The following is a 12,959-nucleotide window of genomic DNA, read 5'->3' as shown; positions in this document are numbered from 1 at the left end:
TAATGTTGTGCTTTTATAACTTCAATAGCAATTTTCTTTAAAATTTATATTGGGTTATAATTTGTGGCACGCTATCTAACAGCTTCTGTCCTTGCAAATTTAGGTTTTTAAACTTTTTTACTTGGCAAGTTGCTGAAAGTACGAGCTGATAAAGTCACAGTGAAAGAAACAGGGCATCTGGGACCTAAGTGAACAGGGCAAGCAATTGTGTATCTCCTCAACTAATCTGATAGAAGGATTCTGAAATTATCAGCACAAGGACATTAGAAGGAAGTGGAATTTCAGAGTGGGTAAATTCAATGTCAAATCAGATGCAGGGAGGGAAAGAAGAATGGATTAAAAGAGGGGAAAAAAGACAGGAAAATTACCTTTTTAAAAAAAAATTACATTCAAAAAATCTCCAATAATTAAAACATGAAGGAATGAGACTCAAGACTTGTAATAGTTCTTTTTCAGTAAAACTAGTAGTAAAACATGTATCACGTTGTTAATAGGGTATTTAGACTGAAATGGACAGGGCTTAACTTCCTGTGGTGAGTTAGTTCATACCTACAGTGCAATTACAGTAACCTTATGCAATTCAATTCATGTTAATGATTCAGACAGCGAGATGATTTTGTGAAGCTCACACTACAACTTGGACAGCAACCTTTGGACATTTTTGAGTTTGGTCATGCATCTGCCCTTCACCTGAAGTTGCTGTTACCATATGTTCATAAACAGTGGCAAGGGGCAGTAGCCTAACAGTTATTTTGACAGTGAGTTATGTCCCAGTACTTTTCCCATTTTTTTTTTTGTCAATTCAAAGCAGACTTAATGCACATGTCTTAAGAATCTGCAATATGGCATAGCCTAAAACTGACAACTAGATTTTATTATTAGGTAAACAAAATGAATAACCGAAGAATGGTTTATTTTATTTTTAAAGGCAATTTGTTGGAACAGATTCCAAGATGATTGGATGTATATATTAACTGTGTATATAAGTTAAAGACTTGGATTTATTTATATGGTGCCACATTTATCTCCAGTATCTGAAAGCACTTTCCATAAGTGAATTATTTCACTTTGAATTGTATGCTGGTTTATTTTAAGGGCAAAATATGGAACCGCCACTGAATAAAATTGCTGTATTGTATTACCCTGAAGGTTTAGTGAGTTTATTTAGATTCGCTGTCTGCGACGCATTATGGGTATATCCTGGTAGGACAAAATCACAAATGTGGCAGTCCTCTCAAAGGCAGAGCTCCCAAGTGTATTGGCACTAATCAAACAGAGGCAACTTTTGGTGGATTGGACACGTCTGCAGAATAGAAGATGGTTGCATACCCAAGGACTTTATGGTGAGTTAGATGGGGCCAGACAACCAGTGGGCTGCCCAGAACTCCGCTTCAAGGATGCTTGCGTTGACTATCGCACCAGGGAGTCACTAGCTGGCAAAAGAGGGAAATGGCGACACGTCCTGTAGACTGGTGTGCACTACCACAGCGTCACTTGGCAGCTTCACGTCAGGCACTTGTGGTAGAAACTGCATCAAGGAACAGCCTTCAGAGCATCAGCAAAGGTGCACCAAGAAAAGACACCCCATTTAAATGGATTGTTTGCTGCATGTCCATCATCTTTCATAGATGGAAGGATGCCAACCATGAGCTATTCAGATCATTGAGGTCCCAGGTTTGGTTGCTGGCCTGAGCTGCAACAGTGGAGCTAGAATTAGACTCAGCAACTCTGGGTTAGGAAGGGGAAAATCAGTCAAATCTCCTTCAATTGACTTTAAGAATATAAGAATGTGTGGGACAAGAACAGATGTGTCTGTCTATCAGGTCCACTTTTTTCCACATTCCATGCATCATAGAACCCCACTATAAGCCACTTCCTTTGACCTAATGCAATCCTTAACCATCCTTAACTCTGCTTCTCTCTCGACAGATGCTGCCAGACCTGCTGAGTATTTCCAGCATTTCTTGTTTTTATTTCAGATTTCCAGCATCCACAGTATTTTGCTTTTACCTTAACTTATTTTGTTAGCCACGGTTGGTTCACCTTTCCTGTTGGGTTTTTGTGTCTTAGAGGAATGTACATTTATTGTAAACCGTATTATACTACTTTAAATACTAGCCATTGCCTGTCCACCATCAAATCTTTTAATGTATTTTCCCAATCCGCCATAGCCGACTTGCCCCTTATACGCCCATAGGTTCCTTTGTTCAGATTTAAGACCCTAGTTTCAGAATAAACTGTATCTCTTTCAAACTTAATGTAGAATTCTATCATATTGTGGTCACTATTTCCTCATGGCTCCTTTAGAGCAAGGTTGTTAATTAGCCCTTTCTCATTGCGTAATCCTAAATCTAAAATAGCCTGATCTCTAGTTGATTCTTCAACGTACTGCTCCAGAAACCCATCTTGTACACACTCCAGGAATTCATCCTCCACAGCATTAGTGCTAATTAGGTTTGCCCAATCTATATGTAAATTGAAGTCCATGGTATCTGTCATGACTTGGTCACAGGAGATTCACTCATCTAAAAATACTTTTATAATTTCATCTGACCCCCAAATCATTATTTTTTGAAGTTTAAAATATATCAATATATTTTCATGGTTTTCCACCAAGTACAGTTAATTGTGAATGATATTGTGCACATCATTTGAGGCTAGAAAGTTTGACCACAGCTTATCATTGGAAATTTTCTGTTTATTGCAGATTTCCAGTGTTTTATTATATCTCAGAACTTTTTTTATTGTCCCAACATTGAGTTCATATTGATTACCATATTTCCATTGCAATGTTTTGTTTATGTGGTATTTACAGGAGCATGTGTTGAGACAATAGATTTGTATTTGCTATTGATATTACAAATGAATCTGTGGGTGCAAGAGGAGCCTGATGACATCAGAGATTTACTGGAGTCTACATTTGGGGTGGAATTGAATTGAGTTGTTAATCTGTACCATCTTGTGGGAAATGTCAGGTAGGTCTCCAGGAAGGTAATATTTCTTGAACTTTTGGCAGAGGTTATACATTACACACTTGGATTAATCTATAACTAGTAAGGATTTTTCTTTCTGGTTGCTAAATTAAACGCTTGGCTTTATTAGGAATGTTTAAACAATTGCATCGTAAATTTTGAATGCTACATACAGAAGCATCTAGTTTCATGTAGCTGTTTAGTTTCCATTGAAATAGAGTGAGGAATGTCATTTAGGTCAAAATACTCTCTGGCGCCAGGAAAGACCTCACATTAGGAATGGTAATTTTTAAAACCTTGAGTAAGCCCTTGCTTGTGAAGTGCTGAGTAGTTAACCATTTGATCATTGGACTTTTTTTTTTTAAAACTGCCCAGCGATGTGCGAAATATCTGCATTGTTAAGTGTGCTGAGAGGTTTTTTTAAAACTAAGTTAGGTGTGCTCTTGACATTTCTGTCAGCTTAGGAAGGCTTCACAAAAAATGTAGCTCTAGTGATGCTGCGCAAGACCAGGGCTACTGTGTGGTTAGCAAAGCTTTTACAGTTTGCTATAATCTTCAGCCCTGTATTTGAGAGTTTTTTAAAGTTTCAGAAGGTGACTATTTTGATAACTTTTGTAGAATGATCCATGTGGCCAAATGATTATGTTGTCATATCATCTCCAAGAACTCTAAGTAGTTATTGTCTGAACTATAACTGCAGCTGTATTTATTTACATTTTTATTTTCATTTCAGTGGCTTTCAGATAGAAAAAAGAGAACTTTACAGAAGAATGATGTTGGTGAGTACAAGATTCTGATCAAATTTTTAGTCATAATCTATTGAAAGGTGATTTTAATGTAATGTTTAAGAGCAATAGCCTTTTTTCTGTTTACATATGGCATTGTTTCTAATCTCTTTCCATGGCATGATGAAAATAACCTGACAGAAGGAAATAATTGTTATTTGAAGTGCATGCATATACAAAACTTTTACCATATTGGTTGTTCATCTGTAGCATTGAGCATGGCAATTCCAGAATAAGTATGGTCTTCAAATGAAATGATAGGTAGCAGGCTGCGTAAAGTTGGATCGAGGTGCACATATGTAAGATTTTCAGAATCCCATGTTCAATCTGTCCTTATTTTTAGGAGACTTTGATTTGATATTTATAATTAAATAGCAGAACTTAGGGCAACTTAGGAAGTTGAGAAATAAAGTGGTGGGGGTGTAGCATTTGTGCTGTAGTACAGAATGAGGAGCTGGGAGAAGCAAAACTAAGGCAATGCAACACCACCATTGGGAGGATGCAGTGAGTATGGTGAGTTTACATATGTGATTTTCATGTATAAATTCTCAGGTCTGCATTTATAATAGAGAAACAGTTGACACAATAGTGTGACCAAAAGATGATTACACAAGGTTTCATAGTCAGGAAGTGTGTACGAATGTAAAATTTTTGATCTGTTGTGTGTGTAGATATATATACATTTTTGAAATGTGATGGGTGTATGTTCACATTATTCCTTTTGTAAAGCACCTTGGAGCATCTTGAATGTTAAGCAGTATAACAGCAAGCTGTTAGTCTTGTAGAAGCAAGACTGGTATGTGTATGTATTAGTAGGTCTCCCATGATATTGGTTACAGATAGTATGGGTCTTGGATCTCAGTTTGGTGTTTACCAGGTCCTTTTGATGTATTGGATACAACACTGGTTCAGCCAACACCTATGCAGCATGGGTAGAGTCGGGCAATGGGATGGGTGGGTGGGGGGGGCGGGGGGTGTAGGATGGGCCTGAAAGAGTGGAGCAAAGCAGGGTGAGGAGATAATTGAGTGACAAGGAGCTCTAGCTCAGAGTTACCCTTACGCCATCCTGCACTCTCACATCTGACAGAAGAATGTTCTATGTGTCTGTGAAAATCTTTAAAAGACACATATACTATATAGAAGTTTGCCCTCATTCTTTTCCTGACAGCGAAGTCCCAGGCTAGACAATCTTTTCTCATAACTTAGTCCTCTAGTTTTAGGAATCATCCTCGTAAGTCTTCTCTGTACTTTCTCCAATATTATACCCATTTCCTGAGATTACAATACATAATACTTGAGATGCAGCCACACCAAGCCAGATCAACTAATAATGTTTCTCCTAAATCAGTCACTTGCTGTCAGATACAAAAACTGATGACCCGAGGATTGTTTTTTGTTAGTATGTTTGTCAGAAATGTCTGTACCAATTCTACATCATTATGAGTTACTAGAGTCCTGAGAGAAGGGCTGGGGCATGGTTCAGGGAATTCACTAGCACATTATGGATGACAAGTGATAGGAATATAGGAAATAGGAGCAGGAGTAGGCCATTTGGCCCTCGAACCTGCTCCACCATTCAACCTCAATGCCATTTTCCTGCACTTTCCTCATATCCCTTGATCCCTTTAATATCTAGAAATCTATCAATCTGGGCGGCACAGTAGCACAGTGATTTGCACCGCAGCCTCACAGCTCCAGCGACCTGGCTTCGGTTCTAGGTACTGTCTGTGTGGAGTTTGCAAGTTCTTCCTGTGACCGCGTGGGTTTCTGCCGGGTGCTCCCGTTTCCTCCCACAGCCAAAGACTTGTAGGTTCATAGGTAAATTGGCCTAGTGTAGATAGGTGGTAGGAGAATTGAGGGAAGGTGGGGATGTGGTAGGGAATATGGGGTTAATATAGGATTAGTATAGGTGGGTGGTTGTTGGTCAGCACAGACTTGGCCGAAGGGCCTGTTTCAGTGCTGTATCTCTATGACTCTATGAATCTCTATCTTGAACATGCTCAATGACTGAACCTCCACAGCCCTCTGGGATAGAGAATTCCAAAGATTCACCACCCTCTGAGTGAAGAAATTCCTCCTCATCTCTGTCCTAAATGACCTACCCCTTATTCTGAGATTGTGTCCCCTGGTTCCAGACCCCCAAGTCAGGGGAAACATCCTTCCTGCATCTACCCTGTCGAACCATGTAAGAATTTTGTGTGCAGGGTGAATGCCAGGCAAGCGAGTGGGGGCCGCGGATCAGCGAGGGACCAGTGAGCTGGATGCCCTGTGGTGAATGCAGGAGGCAGAGCAACAAAGGAGCGGCAAGTGGGGAGCAGCGAGTGTGGGGGGGGAATCGAGTGGCAACTGGCATGAGTGGAAGAGCGGTGAGCAGGCTGAAGTGGGGGCAAAGAGAAGCGGTTATAGGGAGAAGGGGTTTGCTTGCCTTTTGTGCCAAATTGGGCAGCGCCATCTTTATTACTGGCAGCTGCCTGAGATGTCGCTGGCATTTGTCATTTGCACATGCACAAGTAGTGCGCCATCTAGTTGTGGTGGTGCTGTCAGCAAACGTGTTCTTTTCCTTTATCAGGAGTAGCTTTCACACAGGAATAGGTTGGTGATTCCTGTTCTCGATCCCTCAATCACAGAAACTGTTTCTATCCACTCTGTCCTATCCCTTCATACTCTTAAATACTATTAAATCACCTCATAATTTCCTCTATCCCAATCTTTTAAGTCATCTTCTTATTTGTACGTCATGACAGCAACATTGTAATGGACCTACACAGTATCCTCTTAATTGCTTCAACTCCTTCCAGTTGTGACCCTACTAAAGTTTCATATAGATTCACTGTTCCATCTTTCTATATTTTATCCTACTTTCTATAAAACTCATTCATGGTAATTTTTTTGCACCTATTGTGTATTGGATCTTTAATTTCTAAGCACACCTAAGGAGTGAACAGACAGGCCTAGGGCCGAGATATTGTTTTGGACCCAACTTCAGATGTGAATGCAGTGGTAAACACGAACTACAGAACCAAAACTTAGAAGTAAAAGAAACATGCAAAATGAATCCTCTTGTGGGATGTGATGGGCATGCTGGGAACACCAGTTATGCTTCAGTGGCAACACGCTAGTTGGGAAGAGGATTAAGACTGGCCTTCAAGGAAGCCAGCAGCAGCCCACGCTACAGAAGAGTTCCTGGCTCCACATAGTTTTACTTGCCGTCTCAGTGGAAATCCCAGCAGTCACTTTAAAGACCACTGGTGTGGCTGCTCTGCATCTGTGAAAACTGCCCACAATATGAATAGTGCATGCTGTAGTCAGCCGCCAACCAATTTCAAGAATGGGCCTGAAATAGACACGAGGCCCCCAATCTGCAGAGGTAATGGACCTAACGCCTGTTTGAGCCAGGTCAGTAACTGGGTACTCTACAGGTATGTCATTGGTGCATATCTGGCATGGAAAAGTATGTACGTACAATATTGGACCCTTCACTGCCTGTTTGTCAAATGAAAAGCAGCCATTGACAGATTGCAATTTCTAGGCCACTGTCTTTGTTTGTCGAATAACAATGCATTTCTGTTAAGAGTCCTGTGCTGTATGTTAATCCACTCCTTGTGGAATGTGCTTCACTTGGAGACACCATATATTCTCTCACTGGTTGAATCAGGAGAAATGTTTTTGGTTTTATTTTGACCAAGTTAGCTGTAAAACCTCTCGAGCTGAGAAACCACCACACTTCTGATTTACTATGGGTAGGAGTTGCACGCATTGTGCAATTAAGCTAATGCTCTTTTTGGGGATTTTTGATACTTTCAACTAGACAATCATCATCTATCTGTTCTGATGTCTGAGCAAGCAGCACGTTAGGATTATTTTTTAACAAAGCTAGTCCTTCCTTACATCTTTCATCCAACCTTGATAGAGTTGGAGATTTGCAAGCAACTGCAAATCTACAGAAAAGCTTTCCAACAGCAGTTATATTTTTATTAACCTCAGAATGTGCTTGTTTACAGAAATTAGACCAAGTGGCCGTAAGACTGACTCGCAACAGAATCATTCATTGTATAATATGATATAACACTCTCCTTATAAATCAGCAGTGCCAGGGAGGATCAGCTGGTTGATGTCTGGGAGCAAAGACAAATAATTTTCTTTCTCTGTAGATATTCGTCGAAGAATTGAGCTTATCCAGGACTTTGAGATGCCTACAGTTAGTACCACCATTAAAGTTTCAAGAGATGGCCAGTATATCATTGCAACTGGTAAATGTTTATTTTTTACAAGAACTTTTGTCTCCTGTGCTTAATTGTTTCTTTCTCATTGTCATCTTTCAACTTGGTTTATTAAAAACCTCTTATGCACAAAATATAACTTTTCAAACCATTGTGGAGTACTATGCTCAGCTAAATTGATCCCTCACTTTATCTCCCAATAAGATTAAGTAAACAAAGGCGGTTAACATCTGTATTTTTTTAAATTATGAAACAGCAATTTAGCTGGAAGTTTCCTACAGCATTGAAATCCATTAGATAGAAATCTACCACTTACTGCAAAATACCATAATAAACCCAACAAATCCCCTGGAACAGGTTGTATTTATTACAGAATTGAGAAAAGCTAGGGAGGAGATCTATGAGGTGCTGATGATCATCAAAGGAATCAGTGGACACTGGGACAGTACCAGTAGTTTAGAAATCAGCTGTCACTGTGCAATTTCAAAAAGGATGACAAAACAAACAGTTAAAGACCCATCAGTCTTTGTTCCATTCCTTGTAAAATAATGAAATCAGTTATTGGGAATAAACTTAAGGATCATCTGCACAACAACCTAATTAACAGCAACAGAAGGGAAAATCTTGTCTGACTAACCTCCTTCACCTCTTTGAGAAAGTGACAACCCAAGTGAACTGGCAAGTCCAGTGATGATGTGTATGTTTGGTTTAAAAACTTCCATATAAAAGGCTATTAATAAAGCTTAAAGTGGTGGGGATTCAGTGTAAACTCTGGGAATGGATAAGAAGCTGGTTAAAGGATAGGGGTTAGAGAGTACAGGATAGCAGTGGCCAGTGGGGGTGGTGGGGGAGTACTGAGTGGGATGCCTCAGGGCTGGGACATGGCTGTTTCTAATTTACATAAATGACTTGGATTCAGAGGTTCATGACAAAAAGGCCAAATTTGCACATTATACCAAACCAGCAGGAGAAATCAGAAGGCAGTTCAGAAATTACAGAAATATTTGGTCAAAATGCATAAGTGGGCAGAAGAATGGCTGATAAAATTTAATGCTGAGAAGTGTAAACAACAATCCATTAGGTAGCGACTTTAATATAAAAAAAAAGCCCAAGGAGCTTCAGATGCATTAAAAAAGGATATATATTAGCAGGAGTGACTAAAAGCTCAACCAGAGAGATGGGTTTGTAGCAGAGTCTCAAAAGAAGTGAGTGAGGTAGAAGGCTTTAGGGAAGGAATTGATATGTGGGGCCTAGGTGGCTAAAGACATCACTGTCAATGGTGAGATGAAAGGGTAATTATTCATGACGCAAGAGTCTGCAAAATGGAGAGTGGGATATGGTGGGTGGCGAATGTTGCGTATGAGGGAAGGCTAGAAGAGGTTACTAAGATTGGGATGGCTGTGACTTAAACATGAAGCATTGGAAGTGGAGGGGTCCAGGAGCCTAAATCAGCAAGGACAGTAGGGATTGGCTAGGGAAACTTGATACAGAATGGGATATGGGCAACAGAGCTTGGGTTGAGTTGAAATTTGCAGAGAGTGGAGGATAGAAGGCTGACCAGGAGAGCATTGGAATTGTTGAGGCTGGGGGTGACAAAGATGTGGATGAACTTTTCAGCAGCAAATGTGCTGAGGAAGGGACAGAGGCAGGCAGTGGTATAGAAGTGAAATTAGGAGGTGTTTGTGGTGATGCGGATATGGAATTAGAATCTTAGCTCGGGAACAAAGGACGCTGAACTTATAAACAGTATGGCTCTGCCTGAGACATTGGCCAGGAAGGGGCAATAGTACAGAGTTTATGATGGGGGCTAAGGACAGTGGGAAGAATTTTAACCCCAAAATGGACTGATTTGCGTCAGCTGGGATGTTAAAATGTTAAAAACCTGAATCTCCGCCACAACCTGCCCACTTCCGGTTTTAATGGAGCTGGGGGAGGTGGAAGGGCAACCGACCCACTCCCAGGAGAAGGGTTGGAAATTTAAATATTATAATGAGGCTGTGTGCCTCATTTAACCACCATTTTAAATTTAAAATTAAAATAAAGTGCTGGAAATACTCCGCATGTCTGGCAGCATCTGTGGAGAGAGAAGTAAAGTTAACGTTTCAGGTCAGTGACCTTTCATCAGAATTGGCAAAGGTTAGAACTGTAATAGCTTTTAAGCAAATAAAGTGGGGGTGGGGCAAAAAAGAACAAATGGGAAGGTGTTGATAGGACAGAGGGTCACAGAGAATTACTGACAAGGAGGGCATGGGGAAAAGACAGTGTGTTAATGGTGTGAAATACAAAGCGTTAATGCAGAGTGGGTGTTAAAAGACAGAATAATGAAAACCCTAGCCACAAGCAAAAACATGAAGAAAAACAGTGGGCAGGCACATCGTTTAAAAAAAAGTGTAATGATGAAACAAACTAAAATAAAATGAAATACAAAATACCCTCCTCCACCTGGCTGAACTTGTTCTCACATTGAACAACTTCTCCTTCAACTCCACTCACTTCCTTCAAGTAAAAGGTGTTGCTATGGGTACCCGTATGGGTCCTAGTTATGCCTGTGTTTTTGTGGGATATGTCGAACATTCCTTGTTCCAGTCCTACTCAGGCCCCCTCCCCCAACTCTTTTTCCGGTACATTGATGACTATCGGTGCCATTTCCTGCTCCCGCCCCGAACTGGAAAACTTTATCAACTTTGCTTCTAATTTCCACCCTTCTCTCACCTTTACATGGTCCATCTCCGACACTTCCCTTTCTCGACTTCTCTGTTTCTATCTCTGGGGATAGGCTGTCTACTAATATTTAGAGGAAAGGATAGCGAAGATGATTCTCGACAGGGGCGAGAGTAACAGGGTAGTTGTTATGGGGGACTTTAACTTTCCAGATATTGACTGGAAATACTATAGTTCGAGTACTTTAGATGGGTCAGTTTTTGTCCAGTGTGTGCAGGAGGGTTTTCTGACACAGTATGTAGACAGGCCAACCAGGGGCGATGCCACATTGGATTTGGTACTGGGAAATGAACCCGGCCAGGTGTTAGATCTAGATGTAGATGAGCACTTTGGTGATAGTGATCACAATTCGGTTAGGTTTACCTTAGCGATGGGCAGGGACAGGTACATACCGCAGGGCAAGAATTATAGCTGGGGGAAAGGAAATTATGATGCGATTAGGCAAGATTTAGGATGCGTAGGATGGGGAAGGAAACTGCAGGGGATGGGAACAATCGAAATGTGGAGCTTATTCAAGGAGCAGCTACTGTGTGTTCTTGATAAGTATGTACCTGTCCGGCAGGGAGGAAGTTGTCGTGCGAGGGAGCCGTGGTTTACTAAAGAAGTGGAAGCGCTTGTCAAGAGGAAGAAGGCGGCTTATGTTAGGATGAGACGTGAAGGCTCAGTTAGGGCGCTTGAGAGCTACAAGCTAGCCAGGGAGGATCTAAAGGGAGAGCTAAGAAGAGCAAGGAGAGGACACGAGAAGTCATTGGCGGATAGGATCAGGGAAAACCCCAAGGCTTTCTATAGGTATATCAGGAATAAAAGAATGACTAGAGTTAGATTAGGGCCAATCAAGGATAGTAGTGGGAAGTTGTGTGTGGAATCAGAGGAGGTAGGGGAAGTGTTAAATGAATATTTTGCGTCAGTATTTACAGTAGAGAAAGAAAATGTTGTTGAGAATACTGAGATTCAGGCTACGAGGCTAGATGGGATTGAGGTTCACAAGGAGGAGGTGTTAGCAATTTTGGAAAGTGTGAAAATAGATAGGTCCCCTGGGCCAGATGGGATTTATCCTAGGATTCTCTGGGAAGCTAGGGAGGAGATTGCAGAGCCTTTGTCCTTGATCTTTATGTCGTCATTGTCGACAGGAATAGTGCCGGAAGACTGGAGGATAGCAAATGTTGTCCCCTTGTTCAAGAAGGGGAGTAGAGACAGCCCTGGTAATTATAGACCTGTGAGCCTTACTTCGGTTGTGGGTAAAATGTTGGAAAAGGTTATAAGAGACAGGATTTATAATCATCTTGAAAAGAATAAGTTCATTAGAGATAGTCAGCACGGTTTTGTGACGGGTAGGTCGTGCCTCACAAACCTTATTGAGTTTTTTGAGAAGGTGACCAAACCTGTGGATGAGGGTAAAGCAGTGGATGTGGTGTATATGGATTTCAGTAAGGCGTTTGATAAGGTTCCGCACGGTAGGCTATTGCAGAAAATACGGAAGTATGGGGTGGAAGGTGATTTAGAGCTTTGGATCAGAAATTGGCTAGCTGAAAGAAGACAGAGGGTGGTGGTTGATGGCAAATGTTCATCCTGGAGTTTAGTTACTAGTGGTGTACCGCAAGGATCTGTTTTGGGGCCACTGCTGTTTGTCATTTTTATAAATGACCTGGAAGAGAGTGTAGAAGGGTGGGTTAGTAAATTTGCAGATGACACTAAGGTCGGTGGAGTTGTGGATAGTGCCAAAGGATGTTGTAGGGTACAGAGGGACATAGATAGGCTGCAGAGCTGGGCTGAGAGATGGCAAATGGAGTTTAATGCGGAAAAGTGTGAGGTGATTCACTTTGGAAGGAGTAACAGGAATGCAGAGTACTGGGCTAATGGGAAGATTCTTGGTAGTGTCGATGAACAGAGAGATCTTGGTGTCCAGGTGCATAAATCCCTGAAGGTTGCTAACCAGGTTAATAGGGCTGTTAAGAAGGCATATGGTGTGTTAGCTTTTATTAGTAGGGGAGTTGAGTTTCGGAGCCACTAGGTCATGCTGCAGCTGTACAAAACTCTGGTGAGACCGCACCTGGAGTATTGCGTGCAGTTCTGGTCACCGCATTATAGGAAGGATGTGGAAGCTATGGAAAGGGTGCAGAGGAGATTTACTAGGATGTTGCCTGGTATGGAGGGAAGGTCTTACGAGGAAAGGCTGAGGGACTTGAGGTTGTTTTCGTTGGAGAGAAGGAGGAGGAGAGGTGACTTAATAGAGACATATAAGATAATCAGAGGGTTAGATA

At 41.3% G+C, this 12,959-nt stretch overlaps 1 protein-coding gene across 2 annotated transcripts in view; it reads left to right on the top strand.

Moving 5' to 3' along the window:
• Positions 1 to 12,959, top strand: part of nol10 (nucleolar protein 10) — a 73,186-nt gene that overhangs the window by 2,243 nt on the left and 57,984 nt on the right. The window contains exons 2-4 of one of the 2 annotated variants that reach the window (XM_068022596.1): positions 2,816 to 2,975; positions 3,706 to 3,751; positions 7,909 to 8,007. In XM_068022596.1, coding sequence (XP_067878697.1) covers positions 7,947 to 8,007 — 61 coding nt within the window. In that variant the 5' untranslated portion in view covers positions 2,816 to 2,975; positions 3,706 to 3,751; positions 7,909 to 7,946. The remainder of the gene's footprint in view (positions 1 to 2,815; positions 2,976 to 3,705; positions 3,752 to 7,908; positions 8,008 to 12,959) is intronic. The other variant, XM_068022587.1, reaches the window with a different exon arrangement.

Source organism: Heterodontus francisci, chromosome 3 (genome assembly GCF_036365525.1).
Source record: "Heterodontus francisci isolate sHetFra1 chromosome 3, sHetFra1.hap1, whole genome shotgun sequence".
Taxonomy (NCBI): domain Eukaryota; kingdom Metazoa; phylum Chordata; class Chondrichthyes; order Heterodontiformes; family Heterodontidae; genus Heterodontus; species Heterodontus francisci.
The sequence above is the reverse complement of the archived record's forward strand: the minus strand, read 5'-3'. Positions and strand labels throughout refer to the sequence as shown.